At 46.1% G+C, this 21,501-nt stretch overlaps 1 protein-coding gene across 1 annotated transcript in view; it reads right to left on the bottom strand.

The window, feature by feature from the left end:
• itgav (integrin, alpha V) overlaps positions 1-13,011 on the bottom strand; it is a 28,689-nt gene extending 15,678 nt beyond the window's left edge. Inside the window, exons 1-3 of the mRNA XM_030111842.1 lie at positions 12,557-13,011; positions 9,057-9,184; positions 212-303 (exon numbers count right to left, since the gene is read on the bottom strand). Of these exons, the coding sequence (XP_029967702.1) occupies positions 212-303; positions 9,057-9,184; positions 12,557-12,723 (387 nt within the window). The 5' untranslated portion in view covers positions 12,724-13,011. The remainder of the gene's footprint in view (positions 1-211; positions 304-9,056; positions 9,185-12,556) is intronic.
• Between the last annotated feature and the right edge of the window lie 8,490 nt (positions 13,012-21,501).

Here is a 21,501-nt window from a genome sequence, read left to right as displayed (position 1 = left end):
AGGAGTCAGGGTTTGAAATGATCTGCAGTTTAAACACAGCCTGGTTACTGGATGTTTTGCTGAAAAGAAACACTTTCAGACCATGTTCCTCCATTAAAGCTTTGGGTTTGTGGTTCATTTCCTCCAGGAATGAAGTGAGAAAGGTAGAAGATGTGGGTTCCTGCTCAGTTCCCACATGAAGAGAACTCAAGGGTTCTGTGTTCTTTCTTACCAGGATGTGTTCTCCGTCAGATCGGACCGATGCTCCGAACCACTGCTTGGATTTAAACTCCATCTGGACTCCTTCTGAGCTCACCCTGTCATCTGGAAGAGACGCAACCACAGAACGACAGCCTCTGTGAATGAAGTGTTAGGACTGGCCCCCCTCACCCCTGGAACACACAGGGTAAGAACATGCAGACTCCACACACACAGATACAGACACAGACACACACACAGACCCCTGCAGTGAACTGGTATTCATTTATTCCTTGGACATGAAGCTGGACTGCAGCTCTTCTTTTCCTTTCTGTTCAGTGGGATAACTTTAGAACTCCAGCAGCCGTCTGACCCCGACACACTCAGCTGAGGTGAGAATGAGTGTGTGGTGAGAGGACAGGCCTCGGTGTCTCAGTGTGACGGCAGACGGACAGACAGGAAGTCTGTCTGTCTGGCTGTGAGCTCCTCAGCGTTCACTTCCTGATCCTGACATCGAGGCGTGTCAGACTGACCGACCACCGCTTGTGTCGATCATGTGACTGACAGGTGAGTCCTGCAGGTCGTTTGTTAGCCTGGATTTGAACCCGCAAACACTAGGCACGTTTACATGTGGCCCGTATAACCCGCTTGTAGGCGGAGCGGATTGTAAACGTGTCATGTAAACGCCCGAGTGGATCCGCTTCACTCGGAGCGGATTGTATTTCAGAGCCGACTGTACGAGGTGGTGTACACCGATCGACAATCCGCTCCGTGTCTCATATAAACGCCGCCTGACAGCGGAGCGGATTAAACGGGGGATTATTTGTTCCGCGCATGCGTTCCCCCGTACGTAGTGACGTGATGACGTGCGCCGTAAACGGGAAGCAGGACAGTCAAAAACAAGCAGAAGAACACGACGGTGGTTGAAAAACACTTTTTTAATAAAAACCCAGAGAGAACAAACACTGGAGAGGAGAGGTAGAAGCACATCGCGCAACAGCGAATTGTATAAAGAGCTCCACAGCAGAATAGGAGTGATCGCCCGGCTGGTGTTATGGATTAATTGGTTCCCGTGTTAATTAATGACGGCGGAATGGGCTATATGCACAGCTCCATTACTTCCTGAAGTTCAGACAGCACCTTTATTTCCTGTGTTTCATGATAGGATGAACTGATTAATCCAGGTGTGTCTGGCCATTTAATGAGGTCAGACACACCTGGATTAATCAGCTCATTCTATCATGAAACACAGGAAATAAAGGTGCTGTCTGAACTTCAGGAAGTAATGGACCTGTGCATATAGCCCATTCTGTGTAAACACAAGCTGATAACAGCAGTTGTTAAAGTAAGACTCACAAAAGACTTTAAACTTATACACTACCGGTCAAAAGTTTTATAACACCCCAATTTTTCCAATTATTTATTGCAATTTAAGTCACTCAAGTCCAATCAGTAGCTTGAAATGATACACCGGAAAGTGGTGAACTACCAGAGGGTAAAATAAAAAGTATGGTTACCCAAAACTGAAAAACAGAGTACATTTCAGAACAATAACACAAAATGGGTTAACAATTGATAGCTGTCCTGCAGCAATGGAGGGTGACCAAGCCTTAAAAAGGTGGTGCTACTAATTCCCACAGGTGTTCCAAGTTTGCTTGATTACTAACAAGCCCCTCTGTCAGCATAAAAGCAGTGTTTGAACACAATGCGGCACCATACCCTCGTGAGCATCAGTTGAACAGTGTTATACTGCAGAAAGTAGTGTGTTGCTACAGAAATGGCAAGAAAAAGGCAATTAACAGTGGAAGAGAGACAGACCAATCATAACACTGAAAAATGTAGGTCTTTCCTACAGAGAAATTGCAAAGAAAGTCAAGGTGTCAGTGAGGACAGTTTCCTTCACCATCAAAAGGAAGTCAGAAACTGGGGCAAACTTTGACAGGAAGAGGTCTGGCAGACCCAAAGCCACAACTGAATCAGAGGACAAGTTTCTGAGAGTCAACAGTTCGCGTGATAGGCGGCTCACAGGACAACAGCTTGAAGCACAGCTTAATAGTGGTCGTAGTAAGCAAGTCTCTGTTTCAACTGTGAAGAGAAGACTTGGAGGTGCGGGTTTGACTGGACGAGTTGCAGCAAGAAAACCATTGCTAAGACGTCAGAATAAGACAAAGAGGCTTGCCTGGGCCAAGAAACACTGCCATTGGACTACTGAAGACTGGAAAAAGGTATTATGGACTGATAAATCAAAATTTGAAATCTTCAGTTCATCACGCAGGATCTTTGTATGGCGTAGAGTTGGTTAAAGGATGCTTCCACAGCGTGTGGCTTCAACTGTCAAACATGGAGGAGGAAGTGTGATGGTCTGGGGTTGTTTTGCTGGATCCAGGGTTGGTGACTTGCTCAGAGTGAGAGGCACCCTGAACCAAAACGGCTCCCACAGCATCCTGCAGCGCCATGCAGTCCCCTCTGGTATGCGTCTAGTTGGTCAGGGGTTCATCTTACAGCAAGATAACGACCCAAAACATAAGTCCAAGCTATGCTAGAACTATCTTGCGAAAAAAGAACAAGCTGGTAAACTTGAAAACATGGAGTGTCCAGCACAGTCTCCAGACTTAAACCCCACTGAGCTGGTTTGGGATGAAATGGACAGAAGAGTGAAAGCAAAGCAACCCACAAGTGCCACACATTTATGGGAACTTCTGCAACAGACATGGGAAGAACCTTCTGAATATTTGATTTCTATTGTAGAAAGAATGCCACGTGTGTGTTCAGCTGTTATATCTGCCAAAGGTGGCTACTCTGATGAGTCAACAGTTTAGAATACATTTTGGTCTATAAATTGATTCCATAATTTCTTTTTTGACTCCAATTGCTTATTTGTACTATGCTTTGACGTCTGAGTGCAATGAGACATTAAACGGCATAATTTTCAGCAAAAACACTGGAAAAATTGGGGTGTTCTAAAAATTTTGACCGGTGGTGTACATTCACTGTAACGGTAGATAACCGACGCTCGTATAACAACTACAGCTTTCAGTCATCTATTGGTCACACTAGACGGACACCAGTTAACTGGAAACATCGGCATGTGGAGCAGTCTGGATGGAAACAGAAACTCCAGAGTGTCTCTACTGTTGACCAACAGTACATCACAGCATTTCAGATTGTTTGCATCACACAGCCTACCCTCCTCCCGGCCCCACCCCCACCTGCCCCCTCCCAGATGACTACACCACCGCGCGGCTGACTGGACATGTTGAGCCCTGCCCGGCGGCTCTGGGCAGACAGTGAGGACATCTGCGGGATGGTCCCGTCACGGGGGAGGATCCAGCCTGCTGACTAACGCCGCCAGCGGATTAGAAACTCCATGAAGTGGTTTTCAGAGCAGAGAAGAGATGTGGGGCGATGGTGGAGGGACGGATTCCCACTCTGGCAGAGAAGGAGCTGCTTCATCAGTGTGTTATTATGTTGGTGAATCGGCCAACCGGGACGCCAAGTGGCCACTGCCAGCTAGTTACCATCTCAACAGCGCTGTCACTGTGGCAACAACCTGTCTTTGTTAGTTGTTTGTCAATGGGAGGCTTCAGTCCCTAACCGAGGAGTTGGTTCATCGCAGTAACACTCCCAGCAGCATGAGTAAGAGTCCACAGAGTCCACGGCGGCGGCGGCCGCCGCCGCTCTGTGCTCATATCAGAGGTGTGATCCTGCTAACCGCCGCTCACCAGCGCCACCTCACACACAAACAACAGTCGCTGGGCTGTGAGGGGGATTAGGGTTGGTCTAAGACCAGCAGGAATGTGGGGAACATGATGTTACTGAGTTACTTCTCTCCCAACGACCCTCTGGACTGTTATTCTAAAAAACCTTTTCTTGGCGCAGCGCTGCAGGCTTCACGGCCCGCCGGCACGCCGGAGTGGCTTTATGAGCCTCATAAATGTTCACGTAGTTCAAAGGTCGACAGCAGGCGGACTGCCCCTTCAAATACTCAATATACACACAATATACACACATCCCTTTAACTGGACCAGTCACACTGCCCCCCCCACCCCCTCCCGAAAAGGCTGGCATTCAGGAACAAGAGCATGCGGTGCGTCAGGATGAGACGGCAGGAACACTGAGTCAGGGTCACACAACAGAACACACACTGGACACACACACACAGAAAAATTCCAGTTAATTCTTTCCTCTGGTCCAGTAAAGCTCTGACCAATAATCACGCAGGGCAAATTAACAACAAAGGCCCCTATTGTGGGGACACACACACACACACACACACACACACACACACACACACACACACACACACACACACACACACACACACACACACACACACACACACACACACACACACACACACACACACACACACACACACACACACACACACACACACACACACACACACACACACACACACACGGCAGCAGATCTAGGCCACTCACTGGCAGCCGGGGGGGGAATAACATCTGAGCTCGCTGGGTTTCTGTCACAGCTTGTACGGTTTGCCGGCTCTCAGTACTGTCAGTGCCTTGCTCAAAGGCCCTCCAGCCAGGCGCATGGCGCTGCAGCTGAGGAGTAAACATCCTGTGCAGAGTACCTCGCTGAGGCAGCTGAAGACTAATTCACCCTTTTATGGACGCTGCGCTGCATGGAGGCAGCTGAGCTGCTCGGGCCGGACTGATCCGTACGCCTGAGGCTCGCTCAGGACAACATAAAAAAAAAAAAAACATCAGAAAGGAAAAACAAAGTAATTGAACAAATGTACAAATCAGTTTAGACCCGTCTGCCAGCTGATCCCATCCAGTGGTTTTTGGAACAGAGTCATGTGGAGCAGAACCTACTGAACTCCTCATGCTGCTGAAACTCATCTGCAGGATCAAATCTAGGCCCCGTTCACACAACATTGTTCACATCAAAATGGAAAACTTTGAATGTGCAGTCAGATTAACATAAGAAAACCTAGCATGTGTCTGGGACCTGAGCTTTGCAGACTCAGGGAGAACATGCAGACTCTGTTTACATGGTAACGATTTCCAATGAGAACAGAAAACTTTCTACGTTTCGACTGTCAGTTAACGGTGAAAACCGCTGCGCGTGGGTAAGTTCTTGGAAATGTCTGGTCCTATTTTAGAGTGTGGTCTGTTTGCTGCTTCCTACTTTTCACTGAACCGCCCTCCGCTTCGCCAGATGATCAAAACGCTCGGATCCTCGGCCAGTCGCACGCCCCAGCAGCCCCTGTGGCTCCACACTAAGGATAGACCGATACATCGGCCGGCCGATATATCGGGCCCATATTTCAGTTTTTTTTACTTGTATCGGCATGAGCCGATACACGCGTGGAATCACGGATTTATTTTTCCCTGGCATGATTTACAGACAGGCATCCACGGGCAGCTCTAGACGTACATGCAATACTTCAGTTGTTTTAATGATGTCTAAATACGTTTTAATTTATTTTATAAGCATTATTAGAATGATTAAAAGCATCAAACACTTTTTGTTCATTCTAAAGTATGTTGCGTAAAGTTTAACAAAGCTGTCATTTTTTTTTTTTTTTTTTTTAACTGTTCAATAAATATTTCTCTTTTTAAGCTTGAGGCTGTAATATTTGTTATCATTAGGGCTGGAACCGAATATCCGAATATTTGGTCGCTATGATGACATTCAGCGAATAATTTTGCGATCTCCCACCCCCTGGTCACACACCAAATATTCAGATAATCGTTATTACTTGGGCCCGAATATTCAGAGGGCAAAAACAGCTTTTCGGACCAGCTCCAGTTATCGTTGCGTCATTTTTTTGATGTAAATTGAGGGAGGAGAAGCAGTATCGGCCCCAAATATTGGCTCAAGAAAATCGGCAATCCATAATCGGCCATCGGCTAAGAAGGATGGAAAAAAAAATCGGTATCGGCCCTAAAAAATCCATATCGGTCTATCCCTACTTCCACACGCCAACTACGCCGCCTTCAAAATGTCCAAGTGTAAATACGAAATTTTCTGAAGAGAACCCACTGAACGTGACAGCTCCTCTCGGAGTCAGACCTGCTGTTGCCATAGAAACCACAGCTGGGTCTGAACAGGGTGTTCCAACAGGAACCATTTCACTTGCTTCACCCGGGGATTATTTCTAATCTCCCAAATCTGCTGGTCTCTGTGACGTTAGAGAACCGTTTTTCACCCGACGGCGGTGTTTCCAACTCAAGTCTCAGTCCACACTCCAACACAGCTGATCATAAAGGGGGAGAAACAGCAGCCTGGGCTGGGGGGGTCAGGGGTCGCGCCTGTTGGAGCACAGCACCGCCTTCAGCACCAACCGGCGCTCACACCCAGCCAGACGCCGATAAGCAGGAGTTGAACCAGCAGCTCCAGCAGGTCTGAACAGCCACCCAGGGGCTCTGACGTGAACAGACAGTCCGGACTGTGGCGTCTGAGAGTCCTTCACTGGTTCTGCTCCAGTTTTTCAGCTTCACAAAGACTTTGGTGTCGTTTACACGACAACGTTTTCCAGAGAATTTCCGCTGTGCGTTTGGGCACCGAGAATGAACCTTTCTGAAAACAGCTCAGTAACGGAGTGAACAGACGTCGTTTCAAAATGTTGCCGTGGTGCGGGAGAGGATCAGAAACCTTAAGATCTGACTTTAATTCACAATTCTGAGATTAAAGTACCAATTTAAGACTTTGTTTAATCCTCATCTGTACCGTAGAAACACTGAGCTGTTCTCACACGAAAACACAAAAACGCTGTTTTCACATAAAACATCTTGCTGCCGGTCGTTAAAATGAACTGATGAAGTAAGAAACATTTTGATTTCGGGTTTCTCCAGTTCTGGTTTGAGAGTTTTCCCCCATTCTGTGGCTGGAGGGTTTCTGATGGTGTTCAATAAATGTCTGTGCTGTGATGAAATGAACGACACGTTTCAAAATCTACAGATTTCAGGAGGTGTGAATGAAGCAGCGGGTGAGCAGGCTGAACACAGGGAGCCGGCGAGGTGACGAGCTGCGATTCTGCAGACATGATATCATCTGTTTTCCAGCGGAGCCTCGCCCTCCTCAACCCAGAGAGGAACGAGCAACGCTCGGAGGGGAAGCAAGGGCAGCAGGCGTGGGTCCAGAAACACAAGTCGCTCTTTTACGTCAACAGGACGGACTAACTCCGGCTGCTCCTGGTCCAGACTGTCCTGGACTTGGTAGTTTTACCCTCATTGTACCCCGGACGCGGAGCGTCTGCACGGCATTCTCAGCAGCAGAGCTTTGCGTTTCCCCACCAGACCCATCAGCTGCAACTCTAGCAATGTTTCCCGAGCCAAGAGGAAGCTCTCCACAAAATACATCCACATCACAACATAATCCCACAAAATGCAGTGTTTCCTAACTTCTCCAATAAAGAGTTCACTGTCCATGGTTGAAAAATAGAGGAAAACAAAAACCTCTGGCAACCGGCAACAACTGGAAGAGGAGAAGACGACCGGAAGAGGAGTTTTATTTTGGAGGCTCCAGATCCCGTCTTCTTTCCTCCAGTCCTTCGTGTGTTCTGAGCGTTCTGAGAAAACAGCCTGGCTGTCCGTCGTCTTTCTGCTGTTAAACTGCATCCAGTGGAAATACACTGGATGCAGTTCATTACACTGAGGGCTAATGCTATTGGCTAATGCTAACAGCTATTGCTAACCACTAATGCTAACGACTAAAGTTAACACCTAATGCTAACAGCTAATGCTAAGAGCTACTGCAACACACCGCAGCTGCACCACATAATCCAACTCATGTATACAGTGTATTGTTCTCCGTGTTCTCCAGTGTTAATGTTCTCAGTGTGATGTTCCAAACTACAGCACCGACATTAAAACTAGACTGTTTTCAGCGTTTTTGCCGTTTCTGTATAAACGTGAAACTTTTCTGGAAGACCAAACGAAAACGCCGTTTCCAGTGGAAACGCTGTGTAAACGGGTGTAAACGGCTCTTCTTCTCCACTGACTTTCCCGACATGTTCACCCCGCTCGTCTGCTGCTCTCAGGTTTCCTCCCCTCTCTGCTGACTGGATCTGGATCGGTTCCGTTCTGAGCTTTGTAGCTTTTCTGCTGTCCTGAAGCCGAGAAACGTCTTGACATGGGATGAGCGTAATCTGCTCTGAATACAGCAGCACCTCCTGAAGGGTTGGGAACCCTCGCTTCCGTCCAACATTTAGAGAAGGAGCAACATTTAGAGAAGAGACGGTATTCTGGGGAGAACGGGAGTTCCTGGACGAGTCCACACACCTCCTGCTTTGCCTCACATTCCTGAATGAGTCTGTACCTGAGAGCGAGAGCTTGAACTCGGCCTTCATTATCCCATCAACAACACGCCGTTACAGCAACCCGAGAAAGCTGCCTTGCTCTGTGATTACCCCAGGCGTCCAGTGTCTTTCAGCACCTTCAGCCTCACTGAGAATCACACTGAGCTCCAATCCAGGCAGTTCACCGTTCTCACACCAGACACTCTGATTTCCATCTCGTCTGATCCTACGATGCTGAGCAAAAGCTTTTGGTAAGAGCGCCAACACGCTGCAGAAGCAGGAAGATTCTCCAAAATGGAGACATTTTAAGGCTCCCTCAAGCTTTCACTGAATTATTCTCTTTGAATAGCAGCTGATTGTCATCGCTGTTTGAATCTCCAGGATGAAAACAGCTGAGAGCGAGCAGCGTGAGATCTGCTGCAGTCTGTGCTTTGAGCTGACATTCTGCAGCTAGCTGAGAGCGAACGCCACATTATAGAGCAGCGGGGCTTTTTACACACAGCAAAGACAAGGAGGAACCCAGTTTGAGGCCTGGAACACAGGGTGTGAAGGTCGACTGTGAGGGCCGGAGTGAGCGGCGTCAGTCTGCAGCCTGGGCCGGTACCTTCCTGGTCGAACTGCAGCTGGCGGCAGGCGGCAGAGCTCCTCCAGGGGCAGCTGTAGACGGCGCCTCTCTCCAACACGGCGCCGGCGCTGGTGTTGGCTCGAGGAGCTCCGATCAGCACGTCCGAACTGAGGAGGGAGAAGAGACCACGTCACGTGAGGACAGACAGAGACACCGGCGAGACAGTCCAACAGAACCGCTGAGACTGAAGGCTGTGGTTGCTGAGGTGGGTTCTCTGTGACTCTCTGTGCAGGGTGGATGCTGTCCTCCGCCCGATGCCAGCTGCGATCGGGACGGGAGCTTCCTTCCTGCAGTGCTGACCTAGAGATATGGACACCAGCTGACCCTCCATCCAGCAGGAGAGACATTACAGTGGAGGGTGGAGCGCAGACGCAGTCTGACCGCTGCTGGAGCTTCATAATGACACACTCCCGAGGCGGAGGTGTGTCTGGAGCCGGGAGGCTCTGGAAACACGAGTCTGTCCTGCACTGACGCCGAATTAATGAAGAAAAACTTTTGCTGGGAGAGTATTATTTACTGAAGCATGTTTTCTTCTTCTTCTGCGAGGTTTTGTTTCTCTCCATCTCTTTTTATTCCCCATACGTCACAGACCGCCACCAGACCGCAGGTTTTGTTCTGAAGCTTGACAAATAGCTGCGTTTTGTAATTCTGTGGGCTGGGTGAAATATTTGGCATGACACTGCAGCAGGAGCTCTGCGCTGGCAGGGACACCGACAGGCCACGCTCCGCAAATAAACAGGAAGTCCAGGCTGGAGGACGCCACTCAGAAAGACGGTGCAACATAAACACAGAGGACGAAAACTGGAGGTTAGGAGACTTTAAAGACACTGAACTGAAGAAAGCCTTCGCATTACCAATTCATTCCCGTTTCAAAGCAGAACACTCGCAAACAGAAACATTCCTCCACTAAATCTAGTGCATGATGTGAGGAAAAGCCCGACTCACACAAAACGTACGGAGAGAACAGTGGCGTTACTTTTAGAAAAGCTGCTTGGAGCGGCGTCTGAAACCTGTCGCTGCAGCCGAGGTTCATTCACAGCTCAGTTCAATTCATGACCCTTCAGTCTGTTTATCACTGTTACGCTTTCATCTTTAAAACTAAAACTTAACATTTTAAAGGAGAATTTCAAAACTTTGCTTGAGACGACTTTAAAAGCACGTGAAAGATGCATTCGAGAGCTGAGTCCCCTCCGTCTCCTCCAGGAAGGTGCTGCTGAAGCATGGAAACAGCAGTTTGTTTCTGAGATGTGGCGTTCGGCCGCTACAGCTGGAACACTATCTCTAAACTCATGTTCTAACCCACACTGCTGGAATGCTGCATTTCTAAAAAAGGAGTTGACTCATGAAGGAACCTAAACAACATCGGAATTTCCCACTTTGGGATTAATAAAGCAACTGTCTACTCTACTCCAGCCAGAAACCAAACAGCTCTCTGCAGTCGAAAAACTCAACACAAACACCCAGGATGAGTGCTGGAGAGCGACGCCGATCCCTGCCTTAAAACTGGGGATCGACCGATCATCGGCGCCGATATTTGGCATCCTGACGCACATCTGTATCAGCCTTTATTATTTCGATAAGAGATCAATATGAAACGGGACTATTTTGCTATTTTGCTCTGCATCCAGCATCGTCCCGCCCACAGCGCCATCTGATTGGTCACACTCGGAGCCGGCAGGGATAACAGCCAATCAGCACAGTGTCTGCATAGATCCATAGAAATATGTGAGGAGAGGAGAGGAGCGAAGAAGCTCTGCCAGTACAACAAGCTCTGGAGAGAAGAGATGTATCTCCTGACCGGCAGATTAATCCTGTAGAGGCTGATTTCTGCTTTCCATAAGGACGAGACGCCGTGAAACATAGGAAATCACGACCAGCACTATGAAAAAAGTCCTGCTAGCTTTATGCTAAGTTGTATGGGAAAACCCATTGACGTGCTAACAGTTAGCACAATAGTGGTGGAACTTTCTGAAACAAATTAAACTGAGCAACATTTCACTGACTAAATAAAAAACACAAAAGCCAATTATTTCAATATTGACAGACATATATTTCCCTCATTCAGAAAAAGACCAACAATAATGAAAACTCTGAAAACTCTGCTGTAAGCCAAAACACAAACAGGAAGTAGCTACAGAAGCCCGAGAGGCATTGGACTATTCAAAATTTTGATACCAACATTTTCATTTTGACTGCAAATGAATATCGGCTGTAAATATCAATTATTCACCTCCTTGACTATCGATGACCGGTATCGGCCCCGAAAAAAACATATCAGCCTATCGCTACCTGAAATACACACAGCAATGGATTAGTCACATGAATAAAGGCGAGAGATAGAAGATTAACCAAAGGTTGACAAGTTTAAAGTGAAGATTTAAATCCTGCAACATTCAGATTCAAACACAATCACACTGTTAAAGGTGCACTAAGTAAAACATTTACTATAAGCCAATTCAAATCAGTAATTTTTCATCTTACATAGAAGACACATTCCTGTAAACAATCTGTCGTCTCCATCTACAATGTCCTGGTCAACTTGTTTTCTTTCAAAATGAGAGTTCCAGGCCGCAAATACTTCAGTGGATAGACCGTCAAATTCAAGGGTCACATGTGACTTCCCGCGTTGGCTGAACAAGCGAAATGCGCGACTAGAGCGACGTGCCTGAACTGTCTAAACTCACTGAAAGTCGTCCAAACTGGCAACCTGTGTGACATCCTCTGGGGGGGGGGGGGGTTACAGTATGTGATGTTAGGGTTTATCGCACCTTTAAAGTATCAATGCACCAGATCTTAAAGAGTCTTTAATCCACTGACAAGGTGAGCACCTATAAGAGGAATCAGAGACATGAGGCTCCTCTTACAGTCAGGGTCAGGTTAACATTTCCTCTCATGCTGACTGCACTGTGTCCTAACTGAAGCCGCTCCAGGTTCAGAACGCTGGGAGATATTCTTCAACGCACTCAACCTACCCGGTTTTCTGAATGTCCACATGTGAGAGCTACATCATCTGCTGGCTTCTTGGACTCTGATACTCTTGGTTGGACTGATGTGCTCATTCATGTAGTCTGGGTCTCTCTCTCCTCCAGTCTGGCTCACTGTATATTCCCTACTAATGTGATTTACTGAGAACTAATTTTTAACATTTAAGACCACATGGAACCGAATCAATCTGGTTAACACAGAGAAGGAAACTGGGCCTCATCACCGTGTTCCGACCGGCAGCTATGTGTGAACTGCTAGAACCTTTCAGAGTCAGAACCTGATCCACTCCATCCAGCGAACTGCCAGACCCTTTAAAGAGTCAGTGAGAACATGATCCACGCCCTGCTGTGAAGTTCCACAGCCCGGAACCCGGAACCCTCCCTGTATATTTCGGGAGGGTCCCGGGTGCTGAGGACTTACCTGGAACCGTAGGACGCTGCTCTGACCCCGCATGAACCACATTCCCCCCCCAACCGAGTCTCCGGAACTCTTACTTTCGGTTGTCGGGCGCCTTGAAGAAGTCCACGGAGAAGCCGAAGTAGCTGCCCGGGGGCCCGGAGTAGACCAGCGGCTGGTCCGCGTCCAGGTTGAAGGCTCCTCCGCGGTGCCAGAGCACACACAGCAGCACGAGCAGCCCGGGGGGGCTCGGTCCTCCGGCCATGGCGACGCCGCTCCGCGTCTCTTCCTGCTAATCTCGGCAGCTGTCCCCGGGGTCACGCACGGCGCGGGGCGGCGCGGTAACGCTCGGTACCGGAGGCGGTGAACCGTCACACGGCGGTCGGGGCGGCGGCACGCGCTCCTCGGCTCCAGTCCCGCTCGAACCGGCGGCTGCTCGCGCTGTTTTAAACCGATGTAAGATGCTGATCTGCGCGGACAAGCCCGAGGAGAGGCCGCGGCTCGGTGTGTCTGCGTGTGTGTGTGATGAGAGTTGAGATGTGTCAGATCTGATTCGTCCCGTCCAGCGAGTCAAGCTGCTGTTTCTACTAAAGCTACATCCGGTGGTTGAACCTTCAAAATAAAAGCAACAACCAGGGATTTTTACATTACTGTCCTTTTATTCAAACCTTATTTTAGGTTCTTACAGGTACAACTGAAATGTTTTCTTATGTATGGAAAAAATTAAATACAAGTTCTCACTTTAGCTATTATCCTTCACACTAACACAAGATGTCGCTTCAGGAACCATTCAATGAGGTGTTCAAGTGAAAACATCCTGTTTGCATTCTGTTACAGGAAAGTGTTGCATTGACAAGGCAACGTTTCAAAACAATGTCTGCTGAAAACAACAGGCAGAAAACCACACACACACACGCACACACACACACACACACACACACACACACACACACACACACACACACACACACACACACCCTACGTAGAACAGTACACTCTAAACATTAACAATGGAGAACACTGAAACATTAAAAATAGCGAACACGGCCACTGTGGAGACCTCCATTGTCGTTATTGTGTATCTAGTTGTGTGTGTGCAAAACAGTGATTCTGCAGAGCAGTGCTCATGAGCACTAACAACGTTTCAGAAAAGTAGTGTTTTCTCTGTTTACACGTAGAGTCAGAGCATTTTTAAAAAAAATTTTGTCGAATTTGCAGTGACTCCTTTTACTGATGGCATGGAAACAAAAACCCACAGAACAATGGCAGTTTTCCCATTTTAAGTTGAAGAGGCTCCTTGTTTTGTTTGAGTTTTACCACTAATGTTTGATGTGAACAGTCACGGTTCTACTCAAGTTCAGTTCAGTTCAGTTCAGTTTATTCATTTGTCCCTTGGAGGGCGATTCAGTGTGCAGTAAGTTCACGTTCATACATAACATAAATATGCAAGACAACATAAAAGCATAACAAACCTCGGTGCATCATCAGCTCCAGTACAAATAAAAAGCAGATCAGCAAGGTGGACCCATAAAACCAAGCTGTGCGAAACATTCCAGACGGCAAACAAGAAATGACAAACCACTGTCAGCAAATGTGCAGTAGTTGCATAGTAAAGCATGGAGACTGGTGGACATGCTGTTACTTCCTCTTCTTCTCGGCATTTAAAGCGCGGATGGAGAGAGGCACAAAGGAAAATTTATATCTGTTTTTAGTAGCTAGAGGGACAGTGAAGCGGAGGCCAGAGGGAAGGAGCTTATACTCCTGATGCAGAGGGTGGGTTTCGTCTCTGCAAATGTTCTTGGCTTTCTTAAGCAGCTGAATATTATAAATTTCCTCCAGGCTGCTGAACTTCACCCCGGCTACTTTGGAAGCAACGCGCACAATTCTCCCTAAGGAGTTTTTGTCCTTAACAGTAAGATTACCGTACCAACAAAGGATACAAAAGGAAATAACGGACTCGATATAAGCACAGTAAAACATTTTCATCAGGCCTCTGTCTACCTGGAATTTAGCGAGCTTCCTCAGACAAAATAGGCGCTGCTGACCCTTTTTACAGAGCATGTCACAGTTCTCATCAAATTTGAGCGAGTTATCTATTATAGTGCCCAAATATTTGTAGCTGCTCACCAGTTCAACTCCCTGATTGTGAACGACACTGCGATGAGGAACCTGAGTCATACGTCTGAAGTCAATACAGACTTCCTTGGTTTTAGTAACGTTGATCTGTAAAAAGAAATCATCGCACCAGGATACAAAATCGTCAAGTACCTGGCCGTGGCTGACCTCCTCAAACGTTGTTGGTTGAGCGTCATGCTCTTATTGTGAAGGCTGGCGGTTTGACTTCCGCCCTCCTTGCCGGCTTGCAGCAGCTTTGTGTGTGCACACCGAAGAAACACAACAGGAAGTTCATTCCGTCGCATCAGAAGGAGCACTTCTCCAGACGAGCAGGCGTCGAAAATAAGGAATTTTTATGGTCACGTCCTCTTTCCGGTCCAGCCTTCACACGTCGAGGCCGCGGAAGACCATCAAACTGCTGCTGTGAACCAGTGATTCTGATCACAGCAGGGTTTCTTCACTGAGACCATCAACACACACTTATTTCCATTCACAGCTTCGAATTACACTTTCTGCATGGAGTTGGACAGTCAAACATTACATTTTTATTCTGAGCTGAACTATCGAATGTTCACCGTAAAAAACAAAATTGAATTATTAAAGAATAACTTTTCCTACTTCCCCTCAAAGAAAAAACACATTAAAGCAACACTAAGGAACTTTCAGTTTTTGTTGATTTTGGCGGCGCCAGTGGACAAAAGCGGTAGTGTTTTGCCTGAACAAATACTACAGTTCCCATGAGGACTAGCGCGTGGCGTCGTAAAATGCTGCTCCCGGTGGGCATGCTGTCGGACTGAACTCGCCTACATTTCTTTCCCGTGGCTGTGTGAAGGACGGATAGCGACGAGGTAATGAATCAAATAGTGGCTAAACAATGTTGTCATGATGTGACGCATGCCGTAAAGCAGTCCGCACGTTTGGAGTGTTTCAGTGTGCAGGGTTCCTACCACCCTCCTCACAGCTGCTTAGTCCAAGTGAAAGCAATACTGACGCCCTCAGGCCGTGACAGAGGGGTCATTCAACTAGGTCGATGTATCATCACCAAAGATATTAAAATGTTTTGTTAAGGTTGAAAAGTTCCTTAGTGTCGCTTTAATAAGCTGAATGATGAAATAGCTGACAATGGCAGCCTGGTGTTAAAGTGGCTGAAGTTTTATTCATCAGCTTGTTCCACAAACTGTCTTGAAGACAGGAATGTGTGAAATGCAGAGTAAATTATTTTCTCTCAAACTACGTTATATTCCACCTTTCGAGACTGTCAACAGTTTTGTACTGTTTCAATTTTGGGAATGACTGTTTCTCCTCTGAAGCAACATAAAGAAAGGCCACATGCATATATTTTTGATTGATTGATTGATTGATTTTATTTGTTTCATTCTTTTTAAAGAAATGAAAAGTAACAGAAAGAAGTGAGACTTAGGCTGAATCCCATTTCACCCCTTAGCCCTTCCCCTTGGCCCTACCCCTTAGCCCTCCGCCTATGAAACGGAGTGCTAAGGGGTAGGGGAGAAAGTCAACCCCTCCGAATTGGGACACCCCTCCGACAATCGCGTACATCATCATTAGTCGCCGCTGCCGATGACGTAGGCAAATGCGACAATTATCTGCCGAAGAGGAATGTTTTTCTTACATTTTAAACTTTATTAATTGACAAAATACTGACATTTATGAACGTCTTTCGTGCGGACGCCGCCATCTTGCCGATGTTGGAAGGCTTTCTGAGAAATCTGTCATCCAGTGGCGCCGGTGGCGAGGGGCGCTTGTTTTGTTCGCCTGCACCGTCAGTGGCGGGTGGGGTTAGTTCACTTCCGCATTGGCGGGGGCGCTCGTTTCCCACCCGCGCATTCCAGGCGGGCCGTGTTGAAGAAACCAGTTTATTGAAAATAATCGTCGATCTGTTGTGTTTGGAATGCGCCTGGAATGCGCGGGTGTGGAAACGATCACTCCCGTCAATGCGGAAGTGAATTAACCCCGCCCGCCAGGCATGATCTAGGCTGAAAGAACAAGCGCCCCTCGCCATCGGCCGATACCCCTCCGTTTGGAGTGTGCCTCTCGAGAATCTCCTTTTGGAGGGGTGACTGGCCCTCCTTGGCCCTACCCCTCCGTCATAATGACAATTGGGACACTCCTACCCCTCCACGTGAACGCGCAAAATGAGGGGTAGGGCCAAGGGGAAGGGCTAAGGGGTGAAATGGGATTCAGCCTTATAATGTCTGCCCCTATCAACATAAAATAAATGACAATTTGTTAAGATTTGTGAACAGATATCAAAAAACATTTACAAAATCAAATACAACCATTTCACAAAAACAAAATACGACCACTTCACAAAATATTTACAAAAAAGAAACAGATATTTAGAAATATCCGAGACTTCTGATCAGAAAAGAGTGTGACTTTTACTTTGAAACATGAACGCCTGGCAGAGCAGAGCCCTCGACGTTGGTCGTGGAGCGACACGCGGCAGATTCAAACTTTGTTTTCGTCTATTTTCCCTGATTTTTCCCAATATTTTCACTTTCTGGCGGTTGGCATAAACTGATTTGTGACTGAACTGGAATGGCGTCTCAGGTAGGGGATGAGGAGGATGAGCATATGGATTTAATAGATTGGTCGCCACTAAGTGGGAAAGTGGGGAGGAGGAGTGGGAAAAGTGGCAGTAGTCAGTCTAGTAAGAGGAATCTGGAAGAGAGCAGTGCAGAGGAAGAGGAGAGGGTAGTTCGGAGAAGGATAGAACAAGGAGATTTTAGGGTTTTGTAAAAGTTTCCGGAGGGAGAGCGTGTTGATATTAGCCCGATTGCTTTGTCTAGCGCTTTAAAAAAGAAACTTAATGATGTGGAGATGGCTAAAACCTTAAGAGACTGAAGCTTGTTGATTGTCTGTAAGTCTGTGGAGCAAAAGAACAAAGCTTTACGCATTGAGAGCATTTGTGGCAGGACAGTGGTGGAGCGGAAATTGATGGGTACGGATCGAGTGACACGAGGAGTGATTACTGGCATCCCTGTTGGGGAAAATCTGGATAAAATTAAACAGAATATCACGGGTGGGACAGTGGAGAGATTGCGAAGGTTAATGAGATCCGTGAATGGTCAAAGGATGGAAAGTCTGTCTATTTTGATTGAGTTTAAAGAGAGTGTCCTTCCAGAACGGGTTAAAATAGGATGTATGAGTTTCCCCGTAAGGCCGTATGTGCCTCCTCCGCTTCGGTGTTACAAGTGTCAACGGTACGGGCACATAGCAGCAGCATGCAAAGGGAATCAGAGGTGCCCTAAGTGCGGAGATAATCACACTTATGAGCAGTGTGCAAAAGATGTACAGCACAAGTGTTGCAACTGTGGTGGGGAGCACCCTGTGACTTTCAGTGGATGTGAAGTGAGGAAGAGAGCTATCCAGATTCAGTGGGTGAAAACTCTCAATATCAGTTATGCTGAAGCAGTGAAGAAAGTGCAAGTAACAAGGTCAGAACAGGACTCTGGGCAAAGAAGTGGGGCTGGAGTAGGTCCTGATCTCAACCAAATCTTGGGTAAAGATAAAGTGCTGGTATCTAGTGAAAACATGCTTCCTTTGGCATGTTTCCTTTGGCATATGTTATTAATTGTGCGAGTCAGGTGAAAAATAGAACAGAAAGAGTCAGGACAGTGTGTAAAGGGGCTGAAAAATACCTAGGCACAAAGGGTGTATCTTGGGAATATATTTACAAAAAGTTGGAGGAGGATGGGAACGCAGCTGGACCAAGTAGTGGATGATAATTTTACAGTGGAACGCTCGAAGTTTATTGGCAAACGGGCAGGAATTTAAGGGTTTTGTAAATGGTCTTGAGCGTAAACCTGACATAATTTGCATCCAGGAAACATGGCTGAAACCACAGTTAGATTTTGTTATTCAAGGTTATGATGGTGTGAGAAGGGATAGGGCTGGTGGAAGAGGTGGAGGATGTGCAATATTTATAAAAGGTGGGGTACAATATAGATGTTTAAATAAAGGTTCAGATTTAGAATTTATATGGTTGAGGTTTGGGGACGGGAAGAACACATTGAAATAATTAATTTTTATAATCCTTGTAGGAAATTGTCTGTAGAAACACTAGAGTCTGTGCATCTTACTGGAAGGGTGGTGTGGTGTGGGGATTTTAAAGCCCATAGTGCTGTTTGGGGAGATTTTACTGATGATAATGGGTTAGTGATAGAGGAAATAATGGAAAATAAGAAATTGGTGTACATTGACAATGGTTCAGGTACACGAGTAAATGTAAGGAATGGATCAGAATCTGTAATTGATTTTAACTCTTGTTTCGGATGAACTTGCCGCTGTCTGTGATTGGGAAGTAACTAAGAGCTCTTCAGTTGGGAGTGATCATTATCCTATTTTTATTGAGATTGGCTTTAATATGGAAATGAATTGTTTAAATGGTATTAAAAAGTGGTCTTTTAAATCAGCTGATTGGGTGAAGTTTAAGTGTATCTCTGATCAGGGGATGGCAGAAAGTAATTTGAATGTGGATGTTAACCAGTTAAATGACTCTATGTGTGTGAGGCTGTCATTGATGCAGCTAAGATCTCTGTGCGGAAATCTGGGGGTAAGTCCAAAAGAAAGAACATTGTGCCTTGGTGGTCAAAAGGGTGTAGTGCAGCAATTAAAGAGCGGAACAAGGCATTTAGGCGATTGAAGAAGAATTATAGTTTCCAGAATTTAGTGTGTTATCAAAGGAATCAAGCAGAGGTGAGGAGGAGGATTAAAACCGTTAGGAAAGAGTATTGGAGGAACTTTTCCAATACAGTGGGCAGGGAGACTCGAGTTGAAAGGATATTGGCAATGATAAAGCAAATGAATGGTATTAAAAAAGTTTTACTTATCTTGTAATTGGTAATGGAGTATTAGTGGCAATGGAGGATCAGCTTAAGGCAGATTTAATCCCAGAGGCATTGCTAGAATTCATAGTTCAGGAAATATTAGTGAACTTGGTAGGACTGGGAGGGAATCTACAGTAGATCAATATAGAGAGTTGCTCATGATTGAGGAAGATCAAGATGACTTGCTAAACATTGCCTTTTACTAAAGCAGAGCTTAATCTTGCCCTAAGAAAAGCAAAAAAAAAATCGGCACCAGGCAAGGATGATGTGAGTTATGCTATGTTAGAACATCTCAGTGAGAAGTCGAAAGAGGTTTTGCTGGAGCTATATAATAAAGTTTGGAGTGAAGGGAATATTCCAAAGGACTGGGAATCAGCTGTGGTGATTCCTATTTGTAAACCAGGAAAAGATCCCACAAAGCCTGATAGTTATAGGCCAATTGCTTTGGCTTCAAACGTTTGTAAAGCAATGGAGAAAATGGTGAATAGTAGACTAATGTATTATATGGAAAGTAAAGGATACCTCGCAAATGATCAGAGTGGATTCAGAAGGGGCAGGACTTCTATGGACCCAGTTGTATGCTTAGAGCATGAGATTCGTAAAGTGCAAGTCAGTAAAGAAACTGTGGTGGCAGTTTTCTTTGACATTGAGAAAGCTTATGATATGGTGGATGGACTTCTTATTAACCTGAGACAATTGGGAGTAGGTGGAAGAATGTTCAGATGGATAAGAGACTCTTTAACGGGGAGGAAAATTCAAGTACGAATTGGTGACAAGTATTCTAAAGTGTTCGAGGTTGAAAATGGTACCCCTCAGGGAAGTATAGTCAGTCCACTATTGTTTTCAATTTTAATAAATGATGTTTTTAAGCACCTGGATCATGGTATGTGGTTTTCACTTTTCGCTGATGATGGAGCAATATGGAGCAGGGGGAGGAACATTGATTTTTTGGCAAAGACACTCCAAGGAGCTGTTGATAAGATAGAGGAGTGGTCCTACAAGTGGGGCTTTAAGTTTTCGGTTGAGAAAACAAAAACTATGTTTTTTACAAGGAAAAAATTTTTAGGAGATGTTAAATTAAAACTTTATAATCAAGAGCTGGAAAGAGTAAGTAATTTTAAGTATTTGGGGGTCTGGTTTGATGAGAGGATAACATGGGTCCATACACAACACTCCCGTAGTCTAGCATGGACCTAACCATTCCTGTATAGATTGTACTTAATGCCTTTCTATCAGCTCCCCAGTCATTTCCAGCTAGACACTGCATTACATTTACAACTTTTTTACACTTATCTACAACCTTATTAATATGAGTAACTGCGGCTGTTACAAACCTGAAAAAGGTGGATGTTGTTCAAGCTCGAGCATTGAGAATATGCACAGGGGCTTTTAAAACTACCCCGATGGCAGTGCTACAAGTTGAAACGGATCAGTTGCCTCTTGACCTACGTAGGAAACAACTGTCATTAACGTATTTGTTTAATTTACAAGGGCAACAGCATGATCATCCTACACTCGGGGTTCTTGAGCCGTGTTGGGAGAAAGAGAAGAGTCAGACAAAGAGTTTTGGGTGGAATATCCCACGGTCTGCTACAGAATTTCAGGTAGGAGATATCCAGATCAGTCCAGTGTTTCCTTTGCCAACCTTTCCTCCGTGGGTCTGTCCTGAGGCCGATATAGATGATTCTCTGATGGAGAGAAAACATAAGGATAAAGATTTTGTGTGTAATAGGTGTTCAGTTCAAAAACACAGCTACTTTGGGCATGTTCAAATATATACTGATGCTTCCAAAAATTTGAATGGTAAATTGGGAGTGGCTGTTGTAATTCCAGAGTTTAATGTTAAAATTGGGAAAAGAATTAGTGATTTTTTTGTCTGTGTACACGGGGCAAATGCTGGAAATTTTGGGGTGACCAATTAACCTGACATACATGTTTTTGGACTGTGGGAGGAAGCCGGAGAACCCGGAGGGAACCCACGCACACACGGGGAGAACATGAAAACTCCACACAGAATGGTCCCAATCCCCGGCCGGTACTTGAACCCAGGACCTTCTTGCTGTGAGGCAAGAGCGCTG

Source organism: Salarias fasciatus, chromosome 16 (assembly GCF_902148845.1).
Source record: "Salarias fasciatus chromosome 16, fSalaFa1.1, whole genome shotgun sequence".
Lineage (NCBI taxonomy): Eukaryota > Metazoa > Chordata > Actinopteri > Blenniiformes > Blenniidae > Salarias > Salarias fasciatus.
The sequence above is the reverse complement of the archived record's forward strand: the minus strand, read 5'-3'. Positions and strand labels throughout refer to the sequence as shown.